This window comes from Sprattus sprattus (assembly GCF_963457725.1).
Source record: "Sprattus sprattus genome assembly, chromosome: 17".
NCBI classification, from domain to species: Eukaryota; Metazoa; Chordata; class Actinopteri; order Clupeiformes; family Clupeidae; genus Sprattus; species Sprattus sprattus.
This window is the reverse complement of record NC_137915.1, coordinates 2,032,093-2,046,032: the sequence shown is the minus strand read 5'-3', so window position 1 is coordinate 2,046,032 and position 13,940 is coordinate 2,032,093. Positions and strand designations below refer to the sequence as shown.

The window sequence follows — 13,940 nt, the reverse complement described above, 5'->3', positions numbered from 1 at the left end:
ACTACAGTAACAGAGATGCACTTGGAGGCCGTAGATCGGATGCCGGGGTGTCATGCACAAGCAGCTGTAGAGATCTATGAGGTCCTGTGCGGTGGTGGCGGCCGGCGAAACAGATTCCACTCCGGTCATGAAGGGGGGGAGGGGGGGTATTGAGAGGCAGTCACACCAGGATCTCATCAGGCAGCTGATTGGTTGTCCAGTTGTCAGTCAAACGGCTGGGCCAGCCCACCGGCCCAGTAGAACTTCTTCAGGGCGAACCACCCGGCCAGGACCAGCAGAACAGCCCCGGCGGTGGCAAATATCACCCCCACCACCACCCCAACCACGTCTGTCTTCCCCTCCTCTGATGGACCCTCTGCACCTGAAGGACAAGCAGAGTGGACAGGACACATTCAGAGAGAGAGAGAGAGAGAGGGAGAGGGAGAGGGAGAGGGAGAGGGAGAGAGAGAGAGAGAGGGAGAAAGGAAGAGAGGGAGAGAGGGACAGAGAGAGAGAGGGAGAGAGGAAGAGAGAGAGAGAGGGTGAGGGAGAGGGAGGGAGATCCACACACACACATCAAGAAAGACAGAGAGAGAGAGGGAGAGAGAGGGAGAGGGAGAGAGAGAAAGGGAGAGAGAGAGGGAGAGAGGAAGAGAGAGAGAGAGGGTGAGGGAGAGGGGGAGAGAGGGTGAAGGAGAGGAAGAGAGAGAGATGCAGCAGATACACACACATCAAGAAAGACAGAGAGAGGGAGGGAGAGAGAGGGAGAGGGAGAGAGGGAGAGGGAGAGAGAGAGGAAGAGAGAGAGAGAAGGAAAGGGAGAGGGAGAGAGAGATGCAGCAGATACAAACACACACATCAAGAAAGACAGAGAGAGAGAGGGAGAGAGAGAGAGAGAGAGGGAGAGAGAGAGGGAAAGAGGGAGAGGGAGAGAGGAGGAGAGGGAGAGAGGGACAGAGAGAGAGAGGGAGAGAGGGAGAGGGAGAGAGGAGGAGAGGGAGAGAGGGACAGAGAGAGAGAGGGAGAGAGGGAGAGGGAGAGAGGAGGAGAGGAGGAGAGGGAGAGAGGGACAGAGAGAGAGAGGGAGAGAGGGAGAGGGAGAGAGGAGGAGAGGAGAAGAGGGAGAGAGGGACAGAGAGAGAGAGGGAGAGAGGGAGAGGGAGAGAGGAGGAGAGGAGGAGAGGGAGAGAGGGACAGAGAGAGAGAGGGAGAGAGGGAGAGGGAGAGAGGAGGAGAGGAGGAGAGGGAGAGAGGGACAGAGAGAGAGAGGGAGAGAGGGAGAGGGAGAGAGGGAGAGGGAGAGAGGAGGAGAGGAGGAGAGGGAGAGAGGGACAGAGAGAGAGAGGGAGAGAGGGAGAGGGAGAGAGGAGGAGAGGAGAAGAGGGAGAGAGGGACAGAGAGAGAGAGGGAGAGAGGGAGAGAGGAAGAGAGGGACAGAGAGATATAGCAGGCTCAAGAGGCTCATGGCAAGGTTTCTTTCAGGAGCCATCTCCATCCCTATCTCCGTCTCCGTCTCTGGAACAGCTCCCCTGACTCACACTCTCTACTGTTCCCTAATGTGGATCTCTGGAGTGTGTATTGATCAGGCACTATTGATCAGGCACTATATGAGTAAAAGGGTGGATTTGATCAGGCACCGTACGAGTTAAAGGGTATTGATTACTCACCATATGGCAAGGCAGCTGGGCTGATCTCTGCTGATTGGAGAGAAGACAAAGAGGCAACATGAGTTTATAATCCAGAAGATATAATGATGGAGATATAGGAGGTAGGTGTAGGTGAAGAGCGCCCCCTTCTGGAGGGTTAGGGTTAGGGTAAGGGTGTAGGTGAAGAGCGCCCTCTATAGGAGGTAAGTGTAGGTGTAGGTGAAGAGTACCCTCTATAGGAGGTAGGTGTAGGTGTAGGTGAAGAGCGCCCCCTTTTGGAGGGTTAGGGTTAGGGTAAGGGTGTAGGTGAAGAGCGCCCTCTATAGGAGGTAAGTGTAGGTGAAGAGTACCCTCTATAGGAGGTAGGTGTAGGTGTAGGTGAAGAGCGCCCCCTTCTGGAGGGTTAGGGTTAGGGTGTAGGTGAAGAGCGCCCTCTATAGGAGTTAGGTGTAGGTGAAGGTGAAGAGTGCCCTCTATAGGAGTTAGGTGTAGGTGAACGTGAAGAGCGCCCTCTATAGGAGGTAGGTGTAGGTGAAGGTGAAGAGTGCCCTCTATAGGAGTTAGGTGTAGGTGAACGTGAAGAGCGCCCTCTATAGGAGGTAGGTGTAGGTGAAGGTGAAGAGCGCCCTCTATAGGAGTTAGGTGTAGGTGAACGTGAAGAGCGCCCTCTATAGGAGGTAGGTGTAGGTGAAGGTGAAGAGCGCCCTCTATAGGAGTTAGGTGTAGGTGAAGTTGAAGAGCGCCCTCTATAGGAGTTAGGAGTAGGTGAAGGTGAAGAGCGCACCCTTCTGGAGGGTTAGGGTTAGGGTGTAGGTGAAGAGCGCCCTCTATAGGAGGTAGGAGTAGGTGTAGGTGAAGAGGGCCCCCTTCTGGAGGGTTAGGGTGTAGGTGAAGAGCGCCCTCTATAGGACAGGAGGCTCAGGCTCACCCTCAGTCTTGGTGAAGATGGGTCCCACCGTCACCGTGGCGGATTCACTGGACTCTGCCCCGTACGGTGCCACGTCCCTCCTCCTGCGCCCACTACTGCTGCTGTTACAGCCCTGCACACACACACACACACACACACACACACACACACACACACACACACACACACACACACTCAGCTACGTCACCCACATTAATGATCTCCTGACACTTGGAGGGCTCACACAGACACAAAGACACACACACACACACACACTAGAGGACTGCAACCCGACCCGAGCCCGTCGGAACCCGTCGGGTTGGGCCAGGTTCGGACAAATATTAGAAATGTATAAGCGGGCTCGGGTCGGGTTCGACACATCAGCGCGATAATGCATTGAACATTCCAAATTTTAAATATCTTAATAAATAGCGAATACAACTGTCTGCTTCACATGATGCAAAAGTTCGTTTTTGAGAATAAAAAAAATCACATTTAGGTCCTACATTTTAGGATAACAGCCTTCTTCCCGTTGTGGGTATTTGTTTATGTCCGTGCCAACATGATTACAGTTGGCAAAATGGCATCACGGAGAAAGTTAAAGAGTAACTGTCATCTGGAGAGTTTAAAATGATACTAAACAAAGGGAAATCTACTGTATGGAGATATTTCTGCTTAGTATACGATGCAGATTCTAATTAGGCTGTTGGATATGTCCAATGTAAGAAGTGTGAAGTTTTAATGAAATATGATTGATGCAACTCTCGTTCTCCACAACAACATGGATTGAACTTCGATGGTTGGATGTAGATAGTTTCAGAACGAACGTCGGCGTGCTAACAGATCTTCAATGGTAAGACTTGTCTGTTGTGCCTCCGTTAGTGTAGCATAAAACGTGAGTTTTATTAAAGCATAGCGTGTGTAATGTGTAGCTATTTCATTCCGTGTGTTAACCTTTCCTGCTGTCTGTCTCTGATAGTTGGAGATTGCAGGGGAGCAAAATGCTCCACGACCGAAGTAGATTAGCTACATGTTTTTAACTTCGGGGTTTATTATTCCCTTTCCTTTACGTCTGCTGCTGGTTAGTAAATACAGACAGCAGGAAAGCTTAACAAACGGGATGAAATAGCTACACATTACACACGCTATTAATATGCTTTAATAAAGCTCACGTTACTCACATACTGGTTAACACTGTTACAGCACATAAATGTTTGTCGCTACATCCAAACTATGCGTCACCTTTGTCCTTGTACGTGCTCATCTTAAAGGAGCCGCACCATTTTACTAAACGTTCTTGCAATGTGAATAATTTCATTTAAATATGCTTATTGGCCTTATTGTGTGCGGTTGTTCGTTTAACAGCGCTTGTTTGTGAGAGAGAGAGCATTTAACTGTTGATGCCCCAGTTTAATAAAGCCAGGATATTTATAAAAGACGTACGTCAATGTGGCATTAGTAGGCTACTATGAACAGTTGAGAAATTAATTCCGTCGGGCCCGGTTCGTATTCAAAAAAATAAATCTTAATGGCTGTCGGTCTCGGTCCGGGCTCGGTTACTATTCTATCGGACCGGGCCGGGCTCTGACAGAAAAAAACGGCCCGAGCCACGCTCTAACACACACACACACACACTCAGCTACGTCACCCACATTAATGATCTCCTGGCACTTGGAGGGCTCACACAGCCGTAGGATGCAGTGCAGGTAGATGGTGGAGCGGTCCTTGTCTCTGTGTTCTACGAACCGGAACGCCTCGAAGGAAAACCGCGAGTTCATTGCCTCCCCATTCTGGAGCATGGTGGTCTTGTCCTTTGTGATACACCTGAGCGTGCCAACAAACGCACACACGCACACACGCGCACCAAACACACACACACACACCAAAAACACACACACACACACGCAAACCAAACACACACACACCAAAAACACACGCACACCAAAAACACACACACACACACGCACACCAAACACACACACACCAAAAACACACACACACACACGTACACCAAACACACACACACACACACACACAAGCACGCGCGCACCAAACACACACACACACACGCACACACACACACACACACACAAACACACGCACACCAAACACACACACACTCAGTTGGGAGGATCATACCAGAATGGTCCATCACATAACAGCACTGCAGTCAGGTCTGTGCTGTATGTAGATTTAGAGTAGAGATAGAGTAGAGTAGAATAGAGATAGAGTAGAGTACAGAGTAGAGTACAGATAGAGTAGAGTAGAGAGTAAAGTAGAGTAGAATAGAGATGGAGTAGAGTAGAGAGTAGAGTACAGATAGAGTAGAGAGTAAAGTAGAGTAGAGGAGAATAGAGTAGAGTAGGGTACAGTACAGATAGAATAGAGGAGAGTAGAGAGTAAAGTAGAGTAGAGTAGAATAGAGTAGAGTACAGATAGAGTAGAGTAAATAGTAAAGTAGAGTAGAATAGAGTAGAGTACAGATAGGGTAGAGTAGAGTAGAGTAGAGTAGAGTAGAGAGTAAAGTAGAGTAGAATAGAGTAGAGTACAGATAGAGTAGAATAGAGTAGAGTACAGATAGAGTAGAGTAGAGAGTAAAGTAGAGTAGAAGAGAGTAGAGTAGAGTAGAATAGAGTAGAGTACAGATAGAGTAGAATAGAGTAGAGTACAGATAGAGTAGAGTAGAGAGTAAAGTAGAGTAGAAGAGAATATAGTAGAGTAGAGTAGAATAGAGTAGAGTACAGATAGAGTAGAATAGAGTAGAGTAGAGAGTCAAGTAGAGTAGAGTAGAATAGAGTAGAGTAGAATAGAGTAGAGTACAGGTAGAGTAGAATAGAGTAGAGTACAGGTAGAGTAGAGTAGAGTAGAGAGTTAAGTAGAGTAGAGGAGAATAGAGAAGAGTAGAGTAGAATAGAGTAGAGTAGAGTAGAGATAGAATAGAGTAGAGAGTAGAGTAGAGTAGAGTAGAGAGTTAAGTAGAGTAGAGGAGAATAGAGAAGAGTAGAGTAGAATAGAGTAGAGTAGAGTAGAGATAGAATAGAGTAGAGAGTAGAGTAGAGTAGAGTAGAGTAGAGTAGAGTAGAGTAGAATAGAATAGAATAGAATAGAGTAGAGTACAGTAGAATATAGTAGAGTAAAGTAGAGTAGAAGAGAATAGAGTAGAGTAGAGTAGAATAGAGTAAAGTACAGATAGAGTAGAGTAGAGTAGAGTACAGATAGAGTAGAGTAGAGAGTAGAGTAGAGTAGAATATAGTAGAGTAGAGTAGAGTAGAGTATAGTAGAGTAGAATAGAATAGAATAGAGTAGAGTACAGTAGAATATAGTAGAGTAAAGTAGAGTAGAGTACAGATAGAGTACAGTAGAGAGTACAGTAGAGTAGAATAGAGTAGAATAGAGTAGAATAGAGTAGAGTAGAATAGAGTAGAGTAGAGTAGAATAGAGTAGAATAGAGTAGAGTAGAGTAGAGATAGAATAGAATAGAGTAGAGAGTAGAGTAGAATAGAGTAGAATATAGTAGAGTAGAGTAGAATAGAGTAGAGTAGAATATAGTAGAGTAGAGTAGAATAGAGTAGAGTAGAGTAGAGTAGAGTAGAGTAGAGTAGAGATAGAATAGAATAGAGTACAGTAGAATATAGTAGAGTAGAGTAGAATAGAGTAGAGTAGAATATAGTAGAGTAGAGTAGAATAGAGTAGAGTAGAGTAGAGTAGAGATAGAATAGAATAGAGTAGAGAGTAGAGTAGAATAGAGTAGAGAAGAGCAGAGATAGAATAGAGATGGAGCAGGGATAGAGTAGAGATAGAGCAGGGATAGAGTAGCGTAGAGTAGAGTAGATATGGAGCGGGCTAGAGGAGCTGGGCTAGAGGAGTCTGCTGTCTCAGTCTGGAGTGAGCACAGGCCCCTACCCGATGAAGAAGTCGTATTTCTCGGTGCTGGCCTGGCTGTAGGGTGAGGGAGTGGCGAAGCAGTGATCCAGCAGCAGGTGGAAGCTGAGGAGATGGGAGGGGAACACTGCAGGTCAGAACCACTCAGAACCGCTCAGAACCGTTCAGAACCGCCCAGAACCGCCCAGAACCGTCCACAGCCGCTCAGAGCAGACAATATATACTTTAAAATCTTCTGTCTGATTCAGCCACTTGGCAGACACCTCTTTAAGGACACTGGTTTTCTACTGACACTATAAACAAATAGCAAGAATTACAAATCTCCGCATTAGCACTGACCCGAGTAGGTTCAACACTGGGTAGGTCTAGTCCCACCATAGACTACATTACCCACAATTCACTGCGACTGCTTGTGTGGAGAGACTCAATGTGCTCTTACTTCCCCGTGAGGTAGACTACATTAGACTACATTACCCTCAATTCACTGCGGCCGATTGTGTGGAGAGACTGAAGGTGCTCTTACTTCCCCGTAAGGTTTACGGCTTTGACCTCGACGTAGACATTCGTCCGCAGTTCAAGTCCTGTGGAGGGAACTTCCAGTGGATCGACATACCCACTGTCCTGAAACAACGAAGGTCAAACAAGCATCAATAGACATCTAAACACAGCCATGTGCCTATCACCTAGTGTGTGTCCAAGCAGAACTGGGTGTGAGTTTGTTTGTGTGGGTGTGTGACTCACGTTGAAGAGGCTCATTTGCAGCGTGTGTGTGTGTGTCTGTGTGTGTGTGTTTGTGTGTGTTGTGTGTATACGTGACTCATGTTGTAGAGGCTCATTCGCAGTGTGTGTGTATTTCTGTGTGACTGTGTGTGTGTGTGTGTGTGTGTGTGTGTGTGTGTGTGTGTGTGTGTGTGTGTGTGACTCACATTGTAGAGGCTCATTCGCAGTGTGTGTGTGTGTGTGTGTGTGTGTGTGTGTGTGTGTGTGTGTGTGTGTGTGTGTGTGTGTGTGTGTGACTCACGTTGTAGAGGCTCATTCACAGTGTGTGTGTGTGTGTGACTCACGTTGAAGAGGCTCATTCGCAGTGTGTGTGTGTGTGTGTGTGTGTGTGTGTGTGTGTGTGTGTGTGTGTGTGTGTGTGTGTGTGTGTGTGACTCATGTTGAAGAGGCTCATTCGCAGTGTGTGTGTGTGTGTGTGTGTGTGTGTGTGACTCACGTTGAAGAGGCTCATTCGCAGTGTGTCGATGAAGGTGCCGTTGCTGTCACTCGTGGCCACTGACACTGAGGACCTGTCACACACAAACTTACACTTGAGCTGCGGACTGGTAGCTATAACTGCATCATGTGTGTGTGTGTGTGTGTGTGTGTGTGTGTGTGTGTGTGTGTGTGTGTGTGTGTGTGTGTGTGTGTGTGTGTGTGTGTGTGTGTGTGTGTGTGTGTTTGTGTGTGTGTGTGTGTGTGTGTGTGTGTGTGTGTGTGTGTGTGTGCGTTGCTGTCACTTATTACTGTGACTGTGCCTGTAACCCAGTACCTGTAACTCTGTCTATCTGCGTGTTGTTGATGAAATTGTGAGGTACGACCTGACTTACGCCAATATCTGTGTGTTGTTGATGTGGTTGTGAGGTTGTGAGGTACGACCTGACTTACGCCACTATCTGTGTGTTGTTGATGTGGTTGTGAGGTTGTGAGGTACGACCTGACTTACGCCACTATCTGTGTGTTGTTGATGTGGTTGTGAGGTACGACCTGACTTACGCCACTATCTGTGTGTTGTTGATGTGGTTGTGAGGTACGACCTGACTTACGCCACTATCTGTGTGTTGTTGATGTGGTTGTGAGGTTGTGAGGTACGACCTGACTTACGCCACGATCTGTGTGTTGTTGATGTGGTTGTGAGGTTGTGAGGTACGACCTGACTTACGCCACGATCTGTGTGTTGTTGATGTGGTTGTGAGGTTGTGAGGTACGACCTGACTTACGCCACGATCTGTGTGTTGTTGATGTGGTTGTGAGGTTGTGAGGTACGACCTGACTTACGCCACGATCTGTGTGTTGTTGATGTGGTTGTGAGGTTGTGAGGTACGACCTGACTTACGCCACGATCTGCGTGTTGTTGATGAGGTACTCGAGCGGGTAGCGGCAGGAGAAGCGGTAGTAGAGGTCGGTGGAGTAGCTGATGATTCCTGACGAGGACTTGGGCGTGTCGATGTACCCCGTGATGACCACTGACTGGATCTGGGAAAACTGGGCGAAGGGGCCGCTAGCGTCTGGAACCTCGTCCACAATCTGACATCCAAACACAAAGAACCTCATCCACAATCTGACATCCAAACACAAAGCACCTCATACACAGTCTACCTCTCCTCTCTCTCACGCCCTCTCCTTTCTCCCTCTCCTCTCCTGTCTCTCTCTCCCTCTCCTCTCCTGTCTCTCTCTCCCTCTCCTCTCCACTCTGCCTCTCCTCTCTCTCCCTCTCTTCTCCTCTCTCCCTCTCTCTCCCACTCCTCTCCTCTCTCTCCCTCTCCTCTCCTCTCTCCCTCTCCTACTCCTCTCCTCTCCTATCCTCTCCTCTCTCCCTCTCCTCTCCTTTCCTCTCCTGCTCTCCCTCTCTTCTCTCATCTCTCTCTCTTCCTCTCTCATCCCTCTCTCTCCTCTCTCTCTCTCTCTCTCACCTGTAGGCTCTGTCTACAGGGGTTCTCGGCGCTGTGGTTGACGTGGAGCTGGTAGCGGATGACGGGCGGGTCCACGGTGGTGTCGATGGTGCCGCCGCATAGGCTGTTGTTGTGCTCCCCGTTCAGGGCGAGCTGCGTGGGGTCGAAGCCGGCCCAGCTGGCTGTACACAGGTTCACCTCCAGCAGGATGACGCTCGCCCCGCACTCAACATTCAGGTCGCTGTTGTCTGAGGGACACCACAGGAGAAGAGAGGGACACAGAAGAGGACAGGGACAAAGACATACGTAGCTCTGTCAGTTAGTGATCATCATCGCTACACTTTATTTGGATTTGGACAGAGGCCTGTAGACAGAAGCTTGTTGAAATTCAAGTTCACTGATCACATCACCTCAAACAAACCCAACCCCTAACCCTAACAATAACAGAGTTTCAACAGATAGTTTATAATCTGAGCATCTGTAGATAGTCTGAGAATCTGTAGATAGGGGACCATCTTAAGCCAGTAGTTTTTTACACATTGAGGAAACATCCGTTCAGATGGGGACCATCTTAAGCGAGTAGTTTCATAAACATTTAGGAAACATCCGTTCAGACGAGTAGTTTTACTAAACATTGAGGAAACATCAGTTCGGACAAGTAGTTTTACTAAACATTGAGGAAACATCTGTTCAGACAAGTAGTTTTACTAAACATTGAGGAAACATCTGTTTGGACAAGTAGTTTTATAAACATTGAGGAAACATCCGTTCAGACGAGTAGTTTTACTAAACATTGAGGAAACATCCCTTCAGAAGGGGACCATCTAAAGTGAGTAGTTTTAGACACTTTGAGGAAACATCGGTTCAGACGGTCGGAAGTAAAGCTGTACCAGTGCATCTTAGTGGCGCCTTGTGATCATCGAAACAATATCAGCCAATCATTTTTCATCATCCAAACCATATCAGCCAATCACTTTTCATCATCCAAACCATATCAGCCAATCACTTTTCATCATCCAAACCATATCAGCCAATCACTTTTCAACATCCAAACCATCTCAGCCAAAAACATGGCATGGCTTTAACTCTGGGGTTTCAGTTTCCATTCGTGTGTGCAGGCTGAGAGCACCTAGTGTACCTGAAGCCTGAGACCTGCTCCCTAGTGTACCTGAGGCTTGTTCCTACCTGGGATGTGCTCGTACTCGGAGGAGCAGTTGTAGGAGGAGAGGACGGGCTGCAGTGCGGCGGCAATCAGTGCACAGCAGAGGAACAACATCTCAGCAACACTGTGGAGACACCAACACATCGGGGCAAAGATCATGCGCACACACACACACACACACACACACACACACACACACACACACACACACACACACACACACACACACACGTACACGTTAGGGCCATCAGTGGAACAACATCTCAGCAACACTGCGGAGACACCAACACATCGGGGCAAAGATCATGCGCACACACACACACACACACACACACACACACACACACACACACACACACACACACACACACACGTACACGTTAGGGCCATCAGTGCACAGCAGAGGAACAACATCTCAGCACCACTGCGGAGACACCAACACATCGGGGCGACAGTGATACAGGAGGTAGAGAAGTCGTTTTGTATCAGAAGGTTGCTAGTTTGATTCCCTGTCAAAGCGTCCTTGAGCAAGACACTAAACCCCTAATTGCTCCTGATGTGCAGTGTGCCATCAGTGTAAAGTGTAAAATGTGTGTTTACATCCTTGTTAATCACTTTAGGTAAAAGTGTCTGCTAGATTGAGATTAATGCTGGGATTAAACACACAGGAGAATCAATGAGACACTTCAGCCTCAGACACAGAGAAGACTTCATGAGAGCTCACATCAGTCTGGGATAAAGCCACGAGAGTTCACATCAGTCTGGGATGAAGCCAGGGTAGAGAAGATAAAACCTCAGATGAAGCTGATCGAGAAGACTTAGAGATCCATGGCAACTAGATCCATGGCAACTAGCATCATTCAAGATCATCACTCAAGTTCAGGTCAACTGTCCAAGGAAACTCTTAATTTAGACCTCCCCATGCACACCATTAACAGCTTATTTTAATGTGTGTGTGTATATATATATATTCATATTAATATAATTAAAAATGCATTTCCTTTCATTATATATATGTTAAATTAGCCATACATTTAATATATATAGAAGATTAGAAGCTTAAAAAAAAAATCTACAGAACTAAAATGCTATGATAATTCAGTCTCGACTAAAATGTATTATAACATTCAAAAAGAAAAAATATATATTTCTGTGGTTAAATAATTACTAAAGTGAGAAAGAGGTGTTAGTCTGTTAGCACATACCTCAAACAGTAACTGTCACTGGTACCAGGTGATCTCCAGAGTGAGACGCTGCAGACTGAGAAGACTGATGTTTGTGAATCCGCTTGGTAAGTCTGTGTGTGTGTTTATGTGCGTGCGTGTGTGTGTGTGTGTGTGTGTGTGTGTGTGTGTGTGTGTGTGATGGTATGGGTGGTGTCTTATACAAGGTGAGAGGAGGGAGGCTGGAGGGAGTGTCATATAGACTCCTGAGCATATTCACATGCCTGTAAGGGAACACACACACACACACACACACACACACACACACACACACACACACCCAGAGAGACATTCTCACAGAGTTCAGTGTATGACTGTGGTTTGAACCAGAATCTGAGAGTTCTTGAAAAGTGGCTGTGTAAATTCAGGGAGTGTGATCATAGATGGGAGGTTGGTGTTATCTACTAACGAAGAGGTGTCCTCACATGATAACCGTGTGTGTGAATGTGTGTGTGTGTGTGTGTGTGTGTGTGTGTGTGTGTGTGTGTGTGTTTGTGTGGGTTGGTGTTATCTACTAACGAAGAGGTGTCCTCACATGATAACCGTGTGTGTGTGTGTGTGTGTGTGTGTGTGTGTGTTTGTGTGGGTTGGTGTTATCTACTAACGAAGAGGTGTCCTCACATGATAACCGTGTGTGTGTGTGTGTGTGTGTGTGTGTGTGTGTGTTTGTGTGGGTTGGTGTTATCTACTTAAGTAGAAGTGTCCTCACATAAAGAGCTGTCGTCTACCATGTATGACTGCTTGTGGTCTTCTGTGTAACTGCCAGAGGTCTTCTTCGTGTTGATGAGTTGAGACACAAGGCATAATCCCTTTCACTTCATTTGATTTCACCTCAATCTTCTCAGAACTATGTTCGGATCATAACTGACACCCTGTTGTGTCTCCTTTCCATCACCTTTATTGCAGACTTCCAGAGTAACCAAGCCCTAATCACAACGCCCTATTAACAGGATCAACAGCAGTATTAACACATACCAACTTGGGAGGCGCTTTTGAGAAAATTGAGGTATGGTTTCATGTGTCGACTGGACAAGTCTGAGAACTGTAAAGTAGAGGCTCTGGTCAACCCTCTAAAGAGCTGCTATCGATTTACCTCGAACTTCAGGCGACATTGGCTCAAAGGTCTTCATACTTTTTAATGCACTGTACTATGTATGTTGTATCTTTTCGTTTTTCTCTATTTTTTGCAGTTGTATGTCTGTTATTTTATATAGAACTTGGCGTCTGAAATAAAGATTTATATATATTTTACACTGTAAATATTATACTGATATCGGTCCAATCTTAAAGACTGAAATAATTTTTGACGATTTTATCTAATTTCATAGGAGCCTGTTGTGTAAATTTACATTTCAAACATGACTTACATTCAACTTGATAGAAACTTAAGCTGATAGAAACTTATAGTGTTTACAGCCATAAAAACTGAAAATGAATCTCCACATGAAATTAAGTCAAACGCTTAGCGGTTGTTCAGGCACATTAAAGCGTCGCCTCACCTCATGGGAATGACAAACCGTGAATAGCGGAAATATGAGATCTTGCCCCAAGGCACAATGCAGACGGCACCAAAAATAGCCATTGTTAGTTTAGCTTGTATGCTAGCCCTCGGTGCCATTGTGTCACTAAGGGCTGCGGGTGCTGGGCGACATCACGACAGATAGTTAAATGCTTAGCGGAGAAAGGTCATTGTCAAATCCAGATAAGTGAGTGAAAGCGACACGGCCGGTTTCTGCCAAAAAGCCCCTCAGTCAAAGAACATGTTGGATATTTTATACTAAGATGCGTCACCCTCAGCCACTCACACTCTTCATGTCTTCTGGTGTCTTATTTTCAGAACAAGTCCATGAGATTAATCTGCGTGTAGAGAAGAGCGTCTCTTAATTGGCGCCAACTCTCAAATTGCATTAATCCCTGTGTCCGCGAGGGCCGTTGGAAGACACCTTATTATGTGTGACGCTAAGGTCCCGACGTCTCTTTGGGAAACTCTCAGAGGGCCACTGGAAAGGTGAAAAGTGCAATGGAAGTCTAGTAAATAAATACAGTCAATATACAACACTGTTATATACAACACTCCTTTCTTTTGTGAGGGAGACTACGGCTGAAAGACACACCTGAATTCCCCAAATGCCCATTCCTCTCACACACCCAAACCCACATGGGTGAGATATGGAATTCTGAATGGAATTCTTCACAGCGGAACGCGGACATGTTGACTGTATTCCATAGTTTTGGTCTGGCTAAAGACGGGCAATAGATAAAGCGTAAGGCCCCGAATCCAAATGCTGTTCTAACTGCGTGTGTAAGGTTTTCCACCGAGAGAAAGCACCCAATCATGTAATGTAAATGGTTACAGTAGGGTGCGTGTGTGTGTGTGTGTGTGTGTGTGTGTGTGTGTGTAAGGTCTTCCACTGAGAGAAAGCACCCAATCATGTAATGTAAATGGTTACAGTAGGGTGCGTGTGTGTGTGTGTGTGTGTGTGTGTGTGT

General features: G+C 46.5%; 1 protein-coding gene across 1 annotated transcript; it reads right to left on the bottom strand.

Moving 5' to 3' along the window:
- Positions 1-203: 203 nt before the first annotated feature.
- On the bottom strand, positions 204-13,032 carry LOC308378225 (zona pellucida-like domain-containing protein 1; the record flags this gene model as incomplete). The annotated part of the gene is made up of 11 exons (XM_080855085.1): positions 204-361; positions 1,647-1,676; positions 2,554-2,665; positions 4,185-4,356; positions 6,436-6,519; positions 6,938-7,035; positions 7,631-7,703; positions 8,510-8,700; positions 9,087-9,313; positions 10,251-10,351; positions 12,950-13,032. The coding sequence occupies 11 exons, from the start codon at positions 13,030-13,032 to the stop codon at positions 204-206; spliced, it is 1,329 nt and encodes a 442-aa protein (XP_080711211.1).
- Between the last annotated feature and the right edge of the window lie 908 nt (positions 13,033-13,940).